Genomic DNA, 14,956 nt, shown 5'->3' with positions numbered 1-14,956 from the left:
GAATTTATGTTTACCTGATAAATTACTTTCTCCAACGGTGTGTCCGGTCCACGGCGTCATCCTTACTTGTGGGATATTCTCTTCCCCAACAGGAAATGGCAAAGAGCCCAGCAAAGCTGGTCACATGATCCCTCCTAGGCTCCGCCTTCCCCAGTCATTCGACCGACGTAAAGGAGGAATATTTGCATAGGAGAAATCATATGATACCGTGGTGACTGTAGTTAAAGAAAATAAATCATCAGACCTGATTAAAAAACCAGGGCGGGCCGTGGACCGGACACACCGTTGGAGAAAGTAATTTATCAGGTAAACATAAATTCTGTTTTCTCCAACATAGGTGTGTCCGGTCCACGGCGTCATCCTTACTTGTGGGAACCAATACCAAAGCTTTAGGACACGGATGATGGGAGGGAGCAAATCAGGTCACCTAGATGGAAGGCACCACGGTTTGCAAAACCTTTCTCCCAAAAATAGCCTCAGAAGAAGCAAAAGTATCAAATTTGTAAAATTTGGTAAAAGTGTGCAGTGAAGACCAAGTCGCTGCCTTACATATCTGATCAACAGAAGCCTCATTCTTAAAGGCCCATGTGGAAGCCACGGCCCTAGTGGAATGAGCTGTGATTCTTTCAGGAGGCTGCCGTCCGGCAGTCTCATAAGCCAATCTGATGATGCTTTTAAGCCAAAAAGATAGAGAGGTAGAAGTTGCTTTTTGACCTCTCCTTTTACCAGAATAAACAACAAACAAGGAAGATGTTTGTCTGAAATCCTTTGTAGCATCTAAATAGAATTTTAGAGCACGAACTACATCCAAATTGTGCAACAAACGTTCCTTCTTTGAAACTGGATTCGGACACAAAGAAGGCACGACTATCTCCTGGTTAATGTTTTTGTTAGAAACAACTTTCGGAAGAAAACCAGGTTTAGTACGCAAAACCACCTTATCTGCATGGAACACCAGATAAGGAGGAGAACACTGCAGAGCAGATAACTCTGAAACTCTTCTAGCAGAAGAAATTGCAACCAAAAACAAAACTTTCCAAGATAATAACTTGATATCAACGGAATGTAGGGGCTCAAACGGAACCCCCTGAAGAACTGAAAGAACTACATTGAGACTCCAAGGAGGAGTTAAAGGCTTGTAAACAGGCTTGATTCTAACCAGAGCCTGAACAAAAGCCTGAACATCTGGCACAGCCGCCAGCTTTTTGTGAAGTAAAACAGATAAAGCAGAAATCTGTCCCTTCAAAGAACTTGCAGATAATCCTTTCTCCAAACCTTCTTGAAGAAAGGATAGAATCTTAGGAATTTTTATCTTGTTCCATGGTAATCCTTTAGATTCACACCAACAGATATATTTTTTCCATATTTTATGGTAGATTTTTCTAGTTACAGGCTTTCTGGCCTGAACAAGAGTATCAATGACAGAATCTGAGAACCCTCGCTTTGATAAAATCAAGCGTTCAATCTCCAAGCAGTCAGTTGGAGTGAAACCAGATTCGGATGTTCGAACGGACCTTGAACAAGAAGGTCCTGTCTCAAAGGTAGTTTCCATGGTGGAGCCGATGACATATTCACCAGGTCTGCATACCAAGTCCTGCGTGGCCACGCAGGAGCTATCAAGATCACCGATGCCCTCTCCTGATTGATCCTGGCTACCAGCCTGGGGATGAGAGGAAACGGTGGGAATACATAAGCTAGGTTGAAGGTCCAAGGTGCTACTAGTGCATCTACTAGAGTCGCCTTGGGATCCCTGGATCTGGACCCGTAGCAAGGAACCTTGAAGTTCTGTCGAGAGGCCATCAGATCCATGTCTGGAATGCCCCACAATTGAGTTATTTGGGCAAAGATTTCCGGATGGAGTTCCCACTCCCCCGGATGAAATGTCTGACGACTCAGAAAATCCGCTTCCCAATTTTCCACGCCTGGGATGTGGATTGCAGACAAGTGGCAGGAGTGAGTCTCCGCCCATTGAATGATTTTGGTCACTTCTTCCATCGCCAGGGAACTCCTTGTTCCCCCCTGATGGTTGATATACGCAACAGTCGTCATGTTGTCTGATTGAAACCGTATGAATTTGGCCTTTGCTAGCTGAGGCCAAGCCTTGAGAGCATTGAATATCGCTCTCAGTTCCAGAATGTTTATCGGGAGAAGAGATTCTTCCCGAGACCAAAGACCCTGAGCTTTCAGGGGTTCCCAGACCGCGCCCCAGCCTACCAGACTGGCGTCGGTCGTGACAATGACCCACTCTGGTCTGCGGAAGCTCATCCCCTGTGACAGGTTGTCCAGGGTCAGCCACCAACGGAGTGAATCTCTGGTCCTCTGATCTACTTGTATCGTCGGAGACAAGTCTGTATAATCCCCATTCCACTGACTGAGCATGCACAGTTGTAATGGTCTCAGATGAATTCACGCAAAAGGAACTATGTCCATTGCCGCGACCATCAAACCTATTACTTCCATGCACTGTGCTATGGAAGGAAGAAGAACAGAATGAAGTACTTGACAAGAGCTTAGAAGTTTTGATTTTCTGGCCTCTGTCAGAAAAATCCTCATTTCTAAGGAGTCTATAATTGTTCCCAAGAAGGGAACTCTTGTTGACGGAGATAGAGAACTTTTTTCTACGTTCACTTTCCACCCGTGAGATCTGAGAAAGGCCAGGACAATGTCCGTATGAGCCTTTGCTTGTGGTAGGGACGACGCTTGAATCAGTATGTCGTCCAAGTAAGGTACTACTGCAATGCCCCTTGGTCGTAGCACCGCTAGAAGGGACCCTAGTACCTTTGTGAAAATTCTTGGAGCAGTGGCTAATCCGAATGGAAGTGCCACAAACTGGTAATGCTTGTCCAGAAAGGCGAACCTTAGGAACCGATTATGTTCCTTGTGGATAGGAATATGTAGATACGCATCCTTTAAATCCACCGTGGTCATGAATTGACCTTCCTGGATGGAAGGAAGAATTGTCCGAATGGTTTCCATTTTGAACGATGGAACCTTGAGAAACTTGTTTAGGATCTTGAGATCTTAGATTGGTCTGAATGTTCCCTCTTTTTTGGGAACTATGAACAGATTGGAGTAGAATCCAATCCCTTGTTCTCCTAATGGAACAGGATGAATCACTCCCATTTTTAACAGGTCTTCTACACAATGTAAGAATGCCTGTCTTTTTATGTGGTCTGAAGACAATTGAGACCTGTGGAACCTCCCCCTTGGGGGAAGCTCCTTGAATTCCAGAAGATAACCTTGGGAGACTATTTCTAGCGCCCAAGGATCCAGAACATCTCTTGCCCAAGCCTGAGCGAAGAGAGAAAGTCTGCCCCCCACCAGATCCGGTCCCGGATCGGGGGCCAACATCTCATGCTGTCTTGGTAGCAGTGGCAGGTTTCTTGGCCTGCTTACCTTTGTTCCAGCCTTGCATTGGCCTCCAGGCTGGCTTGGTTTCAGAAGTATTACCCTCTTGCTTAGAGGATGTAGCACTTGGGGCTGGTCCGTTTCTGCGAAAGGGACGAAAATTTGGTTTATTTTTAGCCTTGAAAGACCTATCCTGAGGAAGGGCGTGGCCCTTACCCCCAGTGATATCAGAAATAATCTCTTTCAAGTCAGGGCCAAACAGCGTTTTCCCCTTGAAAGGTATGTTAAGCAATTTGTTCTTGGAAGACGCATCCGCTGACCAAGATTTTAGCCAAAGCGCTCTGCGCGCCACAATAGCAAACCCTGAATTTTTCGCCGCTAATCTAGCCAATTGCAAAGTGGCGTCTAAAGTAAAAGAGTTAGCCAATTTGAGAGCATGAATTCTGTCCATAATCTCATAAGAAGAATCTTTATTGAGCGACTTTTCTAGTTCATCGAACCAGAAACACGCTGCTGTAGTGACAGGAACAATGCATGAAATTGGTTGTAGAAGGTAACCTTGCTGAACAAACATCTTTTTAAGCAAACCCTCTAATTTTTTATCCATAGGATCTTTGAAAGCACAACTATCTTCTATAGGGATAGTAGTGCGTTTGTTTAGAGTAGAAACCGCCCCCTCGACCTTGGGGACTGTCTGCCATAAGTCCTTTCTGGGGTCGACCATAGGAAACAATTTCTTAAATATAGGGGGAGGGACAAAAGGTATGCCGGGCCTTTCCCATTCTTTGTTTACAATGTCCGCCACCCGCTTGGGTATAGGAAAAGCTTCGGGGGGCCCGGGACCTCTAAGAACTTGTCCATCTTACATAATTTCTCTGGAATGACCAAATTCTCACAATCATCCAGAGTAGATAACACCTCCTTAAGCAGAGCGCGGAGATGTTCCAATTTAAATTTGAATGTAATCACATCAGGTTCAGCTTGTTGAGAAATTTTCCCTGAATCTGAAATTTCTCCCTCAGACAAAACCTCCCTGGCCCCCTCAGACTGGTGTAGGGGCATTTCAGAACCATTATCATCAGCGTCCTCATGCTCTTCAGTATTTTCTAAAACAGAGCAGTCGCGCTTTCGCTGATAAGTGGGCATTTTGGCTAAAATGTTTTTGATAGAATTATCCATTACAGCCGTTAATTGTTGCATAGTAAGGAGTATTGGCGCACTAGATGTACTAGGGGCCTCCTGTGTGGGCAAGACTGGTGTAGACGGAGGGGATGATGCAGTACCATGCTTACTCCCCTCACTTGAGGAATCATCTTGGGCATCATTTTCTCTAAATTTTGTGTCACATAAATCACATCTATTTAAATGAGAAGGAACCTTGGCTTCCTCACATACAGAACATAGTCTATCTGATAGTTCAGACATGTTAAACAGGCATAAACTTGATAACAAAGTACAAAAAACGTTTTAAAATAAAACCGTTACTGTCACTTTAAATTTTAAACTGAACACACTTTATTACTGAAAATGTGAAAAAGTATGAAGGAATTGTTCAAAATTCACCAAAATTTCACCACAGTGTCTTAAAGCCTTAAAAGTATTGCACACCAAATTTGAAAGCTTTAACTCTTAAAATAACGGAACCGGAGCCGTTTTTATATTTAACCCCTATACAGTCCCTGGTATCTGCTTTGCTGAGACCCAACCAAGCCCAAAGGGGAATACGATACCAAATGACGCCTTCAGTAAGCTTTTTCTATGTATCTGAGCTCCTCACACATGCATCTGCATGCCTTGCTTCCCAAAAACAACTGCGCAATAGAGGCGCGAAAATGAGGCTCTGCCTATGATTAGAGAAGGCCCCCAGTGAAAAAGGTGTCCACTACAGTGCCTGCCGGTTATTTTACATAATTCCCAAGAATAAAATAACTCCTCAAAGCTATGAAGTATTAAAAAATGCTTATAAATCAATCGTTTTAGCCCAGAAAAATGTCTACCAGTCTTTAAAGCCCTTGTGAAGCCCTTTATTCTTATTTAATAAAAATGGCTTACCGGATCCCATAGGGAAAATGACAGCTTCCAGCATTACCAAGTCTTGTTAGAAATGTGTCATACCTCAAGCAGCAAAAGTCTGCTCACTGTTTCCCCCAACTGAAGTTAATTCCTCTCAACAGTCCTGTGTGGAAACAGCCATCGATTTTAGTAACGGTTGCTAAAATCATTTTCCTCTTACAAACAGAAATCTTCATCTCTTTTCTGTTTCAGAGTAAATAGTACATACCAGCACTATTTTAAAATAACAAACTCTTGATTGAGGAATAAAAACTACATTTAAACACCAAAAAACTCTAAGCCATCTCCGTGGAGATGTTGCCTGTACAACGGCAAAGAGAATGACTGGGGAAGGCGGAGCCTAGGAGGGATCCTGTGACCAGCTTTGCTGGGCACTTTGCCATTTCCTGTTGGGGAAGAGAATATCCCACAAGTAAGGATGACGCCGTGGACCGGACACACCTATGTTGGAGAAATAAGACTTACTTACCCCAGGACACCCATCTACATGTTGTAGAAAGCCAAACCAGTACTGAAACGAAAATCAGCAGAGGTAATGGTATATATATATATAAGAGTATATCGTCGATCTGAAAAGGGAGGTAAGAGATGAATCTCTACGACCGATAACAGAGAACCTATGAAATAGACCCCGTAGAAGGAGATCATTGCATTCAAATAGGCAATACTCTCCTCACATCCCTCTGACATTCACTGCACGCTGAGAGGAAAACCGGGCTCCAACCTGTTGCGGAGCGCATATCAACGTAGAATCTAGCACAAACTTACTTCACCACCTCCATAGGAGGCAAAGTTTGTAAAACTGATTTGTGGGTGTGGTGAGGGGTGTATTTATAGGCATTTTGAGGTTTGGGAAACATTGCCCCTCCTGGTAGGAATGTATATCCCATACGTCACTAGCTCATGGACTCTTGCTAATTACATGAAAGAAATTTTGAATAAAGTCTCAGCAAATAATGAGAAAATAACGCACCCACAGATACCCATTACAGGGCTCCCATTATCCCTACTTTATTTAAAGGTGATTCAAACGTAAGTACCGATTAATTCCAATACATAACAAAGGCTAATATAGAACCAATCGGTCCCACAAATTGCTAAATAGCAACTAGAGAGAGTTGCTAGTAGCAACCTGAGATAGAGTGATTTTAATTGTCTATGTCCTCCCATCCTTTTAAGGAAACAAATAAAAGTTAAATTTTAAACCATATCAGTGGTCTCTACCCCAGTCTGGGCAGAGAGTGCTACATAGCATTTCTTTCCACAGAGTCTATCCCAATTGTTCTGCAAATGATAGAATCCAGACCTGGACCGAACAGGTTATTGCCCTTAAAAGGCAAAGACAGCAGCCTCGTCTTAGAGGTCATATCCGCCAACCAAGATTTTAACCACAGAGCCCTGCGTGCTAGAACTGAAAAAACCTGATACTTTAGCATTCAGGCGGATAATTTGCATATTAAAGTCACGAATGAAGGTATTGGCCACCTTTAGGGCCTTAATCTTTTCCTGCACTTCCTTGAAAGTGGGTTCACCCTCAATCATATCAAGTAAGGCATTGCACCAATATGACACAGCTCCAGCAACCGTGGCAACTGCCGCTGCCGGTTGAAAAACAGAATTTATGCTTACCTGATAAATTACTTTCTCCAACGGTGTGTCCGGTCCACGGCGTCATCCTTACTTGTGGGATATTCTCTTCCCCAACAGGAAATGGCAAAGAGTCCCAGCAAAGCTGGCCATATAGTCCCTCCTAGGCTCCGCCCACCCCAGTCATTCGACCGACGGACAGGAGGAAATATATATAGGAGAAACCATATGGTACCGTGGTGACTGTAGTTAGAGAAAATAATTCATCAGACCTGATTAAAAAACCAGGGCGGGCCGTGGACCGGACACACCGTTGGAGAAAGTAATTTATCAGGTAAGCATAAATTCTGTTTTCTCCAACATTGGTGTGTCCGGTCCACGGCGTCATCCTTACTTGTGGGAACCAATACCAAAGCTTTAGGACACGGATGAAGGGAGGGAGCAAATCAGGTTACCTAAACGGAAGGCACCACAGCTTGCAAAACCTTTCTCCCAAAAATAGCCTCCGAAGAAGCAAAAGTATCAAATTTGTAAAATTTGGCAAAAGTGTGCAGTGAAGACCAAGTCGCTGCCTTACATATCTGGTCAACAGAAGCCTCGTTCTTGAAGGCCCATGTGGAAGCCACAGCCCTAGTGGAGTGAGCTGTGATTCTTTCAGGAGGCTGCCGTCTGGCAGTCTCATAAGCCAATCGGATGATGCTTTTAAGCCAAAAGGAAAGAGAGGTAGAAGTCGCTTTTTGACCTCTCCTTTTACCAGAATAAACAACAAACAAGGAAGATGTTTGTCTGAAATCTTTAGTAGCCTCTAAATAGAATTTTAGAGCACGGACTACGTCCAAATTGTGTAACAAACGTTCCTTCTTTGAAACTGGATTCGGACACAAAGAAGGTACAACTATCTCCTGGTTAATATTTTTGTTAGAAACAACTTTAGGAAGAAAACCAGGCTTAGTACGCAAAACCACCTTATCTGCATGGAACACCAGATAGGGCGGAGAACACTGCAGAGCAGATAACTCTGAAACTCTTCTGGCAGAAGAAATTGCAACCAAAAACAAAACTTTCCAAGATAGTAACTTAATATCTATGGAATGTAAAGGTTCAAATGGAACCCCTTGAAGAACTGAAAGAACTAGATTTAGACTCCAGGGAGGAGTCAAAGGTCTGTAAACAGGCTTGATCCTAACCAGAGCCTGAACAAATGCTTGAACATCTGGCACAGCTGCCAGTCTTTTGTGTAGTAAGACAGATAAAGCAGAGATCTGTCCCTTTAGAGAACTTGCAGATAATCCTTTCTCCAAACCTTCTTGTAGAAAGGAGAGAATCTTAGGAATTTTTATCTTATTCCATGAGAATCCTTTGGATTCACACCAACAGATATATCTTTTCCATATTTTATGGTAAATCTTTCTAGTTACTGGTTTTCTGGCCTGAACCAGAGTATCTATTACAGAATTTAAACACCAAAAAACTCTTAACCATCTCCGTGGAGATGTTGCCTGTGCAACGGCAAAGAGAATGACTGGGGTGGGCGGAGCCTAGGAGGGACTATATGGCCAGCTTTGCTGGGACTCTGCCATTTCCTGTTGGGGAAGAGAATATCCCACAAGTAAGGATGACGCCGTGGACCGGACACACCAATGTTGGAGAAAACAAACCCCATGTGTTGAAACATCTGTCACAACATGTTTTCCAAGTTTTTATCCATAGGCTCCTTGAATGAAGAACTATCGTTGTGCACTTAGCGAGCATGGAGATGGCCCTATCCACCTTGGAAATGGTCCCCCACAACTCCAGCTGGGCCTCCGGGGAAAAAGGAAGAACCTAAACGCTCCCACTCGTTCTTTATAATGTTCACCATCTTGACAGGAACCGGGAAAGTCTGGGAAACCATCCTGTCCTCGTAGACCTCATCTAATTTAGGAATGGAGGGCTCTTCTGGAAGCTTTGGTTCCAGAACCTCTAAAGTAGTCATTACTTGCTTTAGAAAGAAACGCAAGTTCTCCATCTTAAACCTAAAACCGGGCTCCTCCTCTACAGGAGGTTTAGATGACACGGACTCCGACCCCGAAAGGGCCCCTTCCGTCGGAATGGGCCTCGCCGTCGTACCACCCTTCTGGGGCGTCTGACAGAGAGAAATCCTGGGACGGGCCGCTATGAAGAGCTCTACGCTTGCGCTTAGCAGAACGCAGCAAAGCATGGATCACCTTAGCGACTGCCGTTTCAAGCTGATACGCAAAATCAGGCGGCCTGGGGTGCTGCATGTGGGATACGGGACGCCATTAGGGAACGCACCTCACGGGACGGTGACCCCTCAGAGGTGGACAGCTCAGTAGTGCTACACTTTCTCTTATGTTTGCAAGTCATAGCCTTCAAGGCATGTGGAACACAGTTGCGCAGGCTGGTCTACCAAAACCTCACAAACACAGGTATAAGACTTAAAGAGGGAGTACCCTCTAACGTGTCAGAATCCTCCATGGCTTTTTAGAAAAAGATAAGACAGGCACCTTTATAACCACCAATGGCCGGGGCACTCACCACCTCCTATGACCCGGACTGAAGAAACCGTTAGTCTCCTCAGTCGAGGAGAAAACGCGCCCCCCAAAAAAAGACCACGCAAGAACTCCCGGAAGAGAACCTGTCAGTTCCACAAAAATTCCAGAGCCGCGTCCTTACACGTAACACAGCAATCACACAATAAACTTATGTACATACCCCCCCCCTGTTCAATAATCCCCTATATAGGAATATTAACCCTTGATTCTATAAAGATAAAGGCGCCACACTGTGGCCCTGTCTTGTGTGTTATCATAATATAAAAAAAATCTAACGATCTTACCAAAATCTACACCGTGGAACAGGAACACGTCCCTTCAAGCGTGACAGGTGGTAGCAGCACTCCTGACATGGACTTGAGAGAAGAACGCAATCTGCAAAACTCGTCAACGCTGATTGCTGGAGGAGCTGTTAATATGAGTCGGGATGGTGTTGCAAAAGGAAGCTCCCTCTGCATCTACGGACTCTAACGTTCAACCAGGCCCTCAACCGAGAAGCTTGAAGGGCTACTTAAACTCCTGTCCCATAGTGAAGGGTAGAACCCCTCATAAGAGACCTCTGATTTTCTGGCACACCTCTGCCACCTCCTGTGACAAAAGGCAAAGTATGACTGGGGGATGAGGGGAGTGGGGGAGGTATTCAAGCCTTTGGCTGGGGTGTCTTTGCCTCCTCCTGGTGGCCAGGTTCTTAATTCCCACAAGTAATGAAGCCGTGGACTCTCCTCCCCTTTAGATGGAAAAAGGGAATAGATGAAAATGTTAGCGCATGGATAAATAATTGGATAAAAGATGGGAAGCAACATGTTTTAGTAAATCGATTATACTCTGATTAGACACAAATTAGTTGGGGTTCCCCAAGGATAGATACTGGGTCCTGTTCTATTTAATAGTTTTATAAATTACTTGGAAGGATTAAATAGCAACATTTCTAATTTTACAGATTACACAAAGTGGTATAAGGTGATTAGGTCAGTGTAGGATATAATTGGGATTTAAAAACTGGAGGTAAGGCAATGGTAAATGGCAAATTAAATGTAATATTGGTAAATGTAAGGTTCTACATTTTGGAAGTAAAAATATGCAGGCTACCTATTTAAATGGGATCAGACTTGGCAAAACAGAGGGGAAAAGGATTTAGGTGCACTTATAGATAACATGCTAAGAATGAGTGAAGAATTCAAGGCAGCTGCTCCAAAGGCTAATAATACACACACACACACATATTGACTAATGACCCTTTAAATCTATAATGTGCACTTGTAAACAGCTCAACATGATTATAACAAACATATAAATACCTTTCTATAAGTGGTGGAAAAGAGAAGTTCACATTGCCATCAGGTACGCTCTCTTCCACCAATTGCACTGCTTGTTTTATCACTTCTTCCACCACTAGCTTGTTGTTGAATTCTGTTTGCTCAGGCATCTTCCCATTGTGAGTTTCAGTGGTGCGTTTAGGTGGCCTGGGTGGAGGCGGTGTATGTTCAGGAGGTGGATCCAAATCTTCATTGGAGAGCTCTTTCCATTGTTCCTTAAAAACAGGAAACATAACTATTACATGAGGGTAAGCGGATTACTGTAGGGTTAGTTGGCGGTTGTGAGCATCCTCTCTTTACAAATTTGGTAACAGGCTTTCTATACAGCTATGGCAGCCATCTTGAATACCCAAGAATAGCTATATACTTTCTTTAGTCTGTGAGCCCGGTTTTCTGGTGCTCACAGACTAAAGAAAGTATACAGAGGAGTGATGCCAGCACTGATTACAGGGCCCAGATGGGCCCCCTAGAGTAGTGGGTCTGTCTTTAGTCATTCTAATGATGCCAATTAGCTGGTGCAAATAAAGATAAGGGCTTAATTGGCAAAGAGATTTTTTTTCTTTTCGTGTTTAGGCCATATCAAACTGGAAAGAAATGTAATGTATTGGATGTGAAAGGATATGCAGATAGCAATGTAAACTATATGATGGTTTGTCACAGCTACTAATCTATAGGTGAAACTGAAAGGCTAGTAAGGGAGAAAATAGAGATGGATAAAAAGAAGGATCTAGCAGAAACCATACATTTTAGAATGTAATAAGGGTGAATCAAGATGACAAATGAAGAATTAAGAAACAAGCTAATGGAAAGGAATGTATTTGGAAGCTGAAATGTGTTAGTTATAAGATTTTGCCTCACAGTATACAGTGTTATAGAACACTAGGAGGAGGTAGAGTCCCAAACCCCAAGAGCTCTATAAAACGCCTCCCATCTCACATGTACATCAGTCTAAGATACAGCCAAGCAAGTGAGGTAAGAAAAAGGAATAAGAGCCATAAAAGGAGCAGGGGAAAATGTGCTAAAGACAAAACTAACCCCAGAAAAAAACACAAGGGTGGGGTCTTGTGGACTTTCACCACCATGAATGAAATTAATTTATCAGGTAAACAAATGATGTTTTCTTTCATACAGGTGGTGAGAGTCCACGATCTATTACTCCCGAGAACAAATACCCAATCGGTGCAGCCCACAAGTATTGAAATATAAGAGCAGGATAGAGAACATCTTTTTCTATGATTCTTTGATGTGGACTCTTTTTATGGGCTAATAACACTGGTGATCAAAAGGTTTTATGTGTTTTGGTGTGATTTTATTTTGTTTTTATTACTTTCATTTAGAGGATTCATTAATACATTTGCTTATAGATACTACCCTCAAGGATTGGTATTTAGCAGGATTCAGTGTCATTTTCATAGTGCACACACTAACTTTTATTGCTTTCTAGTATAAAGCTAGATCATATGAAGATAAAGGTGAGAAGGCTTGCAAGAAAAAACAGCCTCTTGCATTACTGTTCCACTGAAGCTCTGAGAAGAAGGTGATTGGTGTGATTTAAAGGTGATTGGTGTGTTCCTAAGTCATCAGAATTGCAAAGAGAATGCAATTTCTTATATAAATTACAATCGTTCAGGTTCTTTCCAGAACCAGGAAAGGGTGACAAAACAAATACATACAAACATATTGTTATATATTATTTATAAAACATGGTAACATTACATACAGGGAAAAATAGCATTTATAGTCACAATCTTAAACAAAAGGAGTTTAGTAGTTCAACTTTGAAAACAATCAGTAGTAGGTGCACTCTAGCCTTATACAAAGTGATCTGCTTGGTAGGCCATCAAGCTCACAGTACAAAGGAGAATTAAACACAGAAGGTGTGGGAGATGGAAAAGTCAGAAACATAACTAGATCACTCAGTGATTATCAGTAGGAAGAAGAATAGGAATAAGGGTAAACAGTGTAAGCAAATCAAACTAATGAGGAAAGTTTAGCAGAATATGGGGTTCATGATACAAAAAGGTGCGAGTATTTATCTTTTCCTCTAGTCAGATGAAAAGCAGAATAACGAATATCAATAGTAGCTATGAACTGGAAATACAGGAGTAAATATTTATGGTAATCTATTTGAAAGTGGTGCTACAAAAGTCAGACAGAATGTGTGAAAAAAGGTATACAAGCTGAATGAAAAGTTAGCCAAAAATATATTACAAATGATACCACCGCTTCTTACGGGAGGGGGAAAGATCATGTACATTTTCAGAAGCAGTATGAAGGCAACTCTGATTAACTGACATTAATCCTGTGCTTTTTTTTTTGCTACAAGAATTTGGACAAACCAAAAGTACAAGATTAATTAATATTCTCAGAAGAAAATAACCTTCTGCAAAAATACAGAGGGTGTAAAAAAGATTACAGGAAGATTAGTCTCCTACTTTTAAAAAACATAATTTATGCTTACCTGATAAATTTATTTCTCTTGTAGTGTATCCAGTCCACGGATCATCCATTACTTATGGAACATATTCTCCTTCCCAACAGGAAGCTGCAAGAGTCCACCCACAGCAAAGCTGCTATATAGCTCCTCCCCTAACTGCCATATTCAGTCATTCTCTTGCAAGCCTCAACATAGATAGGAGGTCGTGAGAGTCTGTGGTGCTTTCTACTTAGTTTATTCTTCAATCAAAAGTTTGTTATTTTTAAATGGCACCGGAGTGTGCTGTTTATCTCAGGCAGTATTTGGAAGAAGAATCTGCCTGCGTTTTTTTTTTATCTTAGCAGACGTAACTAAGATCCATTTGCTGTTCTCACACATTCTGAGGAGTGAGGTACTTCAGAGGGGGAATGGCGTGCAGGTTTTCCTGCAGATAAGGTATGTGCAGTAAAATATTTTTCTAGGAATGGAATTGACTAAGAAAATACTGCTGATACCGAAGTAATGTAAGTAAAGCCTTAAATGCAGCGATAGCGACTGGTATCAGGCTTATTAATAGAGATACATACTCTTATAAAAATGTGTTTTAAAACGTTTGCTGGCATGTTTAATCGTTTTTTAACGTACATTGGTGATAACACTGTAATGTTGGTATAGCCTTAAATGCAGTAAAAGCGACTGGTATCAGGCTTATTAATAGAGATACATACTCTTGTAAAAATGTGTTTTAAAACGTTTGCTGGCATGTTTAATCGTTTTTTAACATATGTTTGGTGATAAAACTTATTGGGGCCTAAGTTTTTTCCACATGGCTGGCTTAAATTTTGCATAGAAACAGTTATACCCTGATACCAGTCGCTATCGCTGCATTTTAGTTACGTCTGCTAAGATCATAGAAAAACGCAGGCAGATTCTTCTTCCAAATACTGCCTGAGATAAACAGCACACTCCGGTGCCATTTAAAAATAACAAACTTTTGATTGAAGAATAAACTAAGTAGAAAGCACCACAGACTCTCACGACCTCCTATCTATGTTGAGGCTTGCAAGAGAATGACTGAATATGGCAGTTAGGGGAGGAGCTATATAGCAGCTTTGCTGTGGGTGGACTCTTGCAGCTTCCTGTTGGGAAGGAGAATATGTTCCATAAGTAATGGATGATCCGTGGACTGGATACACTTAACAAGAGAAATACTTTGCATTAAGGTTCTAAAGCATAATGCTAAAATGTCCTAATCTTAAATTAAAAGACATAAGGCCTGAAAAAGTATTAGGAACTGAAAATGCAGAAATGTAAGCTTTCAGGGAACTAACAGAAACTGATTTCCACAATTTTTTTTAGAATAAATATAAAATATGTAGAACAGATACAGAATTCCAGAATGATTTCCTGTTTTTATACTAGGTACTAATGTGGTACAAATCTTGTTAAATGCCCTAGATACAGGTTTATGAGCCGTTAGAAACTACATGATCTGCATTAGCTTTACCCATGAGAATCAAGGACTCATTATCCAAGCATTTAGTGCAAACACCTTTCTTAGGTATTGGTAAAAAATACCCTGATACCAAGTGTGGTATAATGTGCCCTTTTAGGGGTCACTGTGTAAGCAATAAAGTCTTCCCACTAAGTTAATTCACTTT

General features: G+C 42.0%; 1 protein-coding gene across 1 annotated transcript in view; it reads right to left on the bottom strand.

Annotated features, from left to right (window-relative positions):
• PTPN1 (protein tyrosine phosphatase non-receptor type 1) overlaps positions 1-14,956 on the bottom strand; it is a 434,232-nt gene that overhangs the window by 69,307 nt on the left and 349,969 nt on the right. The window contains exon 9 of the mRNA XM_053717090.1: positions 10,862-11,094. Coding sequence (XP_053573065.1) covers positions 10,862-11,094 — 233 coding nt within the window. The remainder of the gene's footprint in view (positions 1-10,861; positions 11,095-14,956) is intronic.

The sequence above is a fragment of the Bombina bombina genome, chromosome 1 (genome assembly GCF_027579735.1).
Source record: "Bombina bombina isolate aBomBom1 chromosome 1, aBomBom1.pri, whole genome shotgun sequence".
Classification (NCBI taxonomy): Eukaryota; Metazoa; Chordata; class Amphibia; order Anura; family Bombinatoridae; genus Bombina; species Bombina bombina.
The sequence above is the reverse complement of the archived record's forward strand: the minus strand, read 5'-3'. Positions and strand labels throughout refer to the sequence as shown.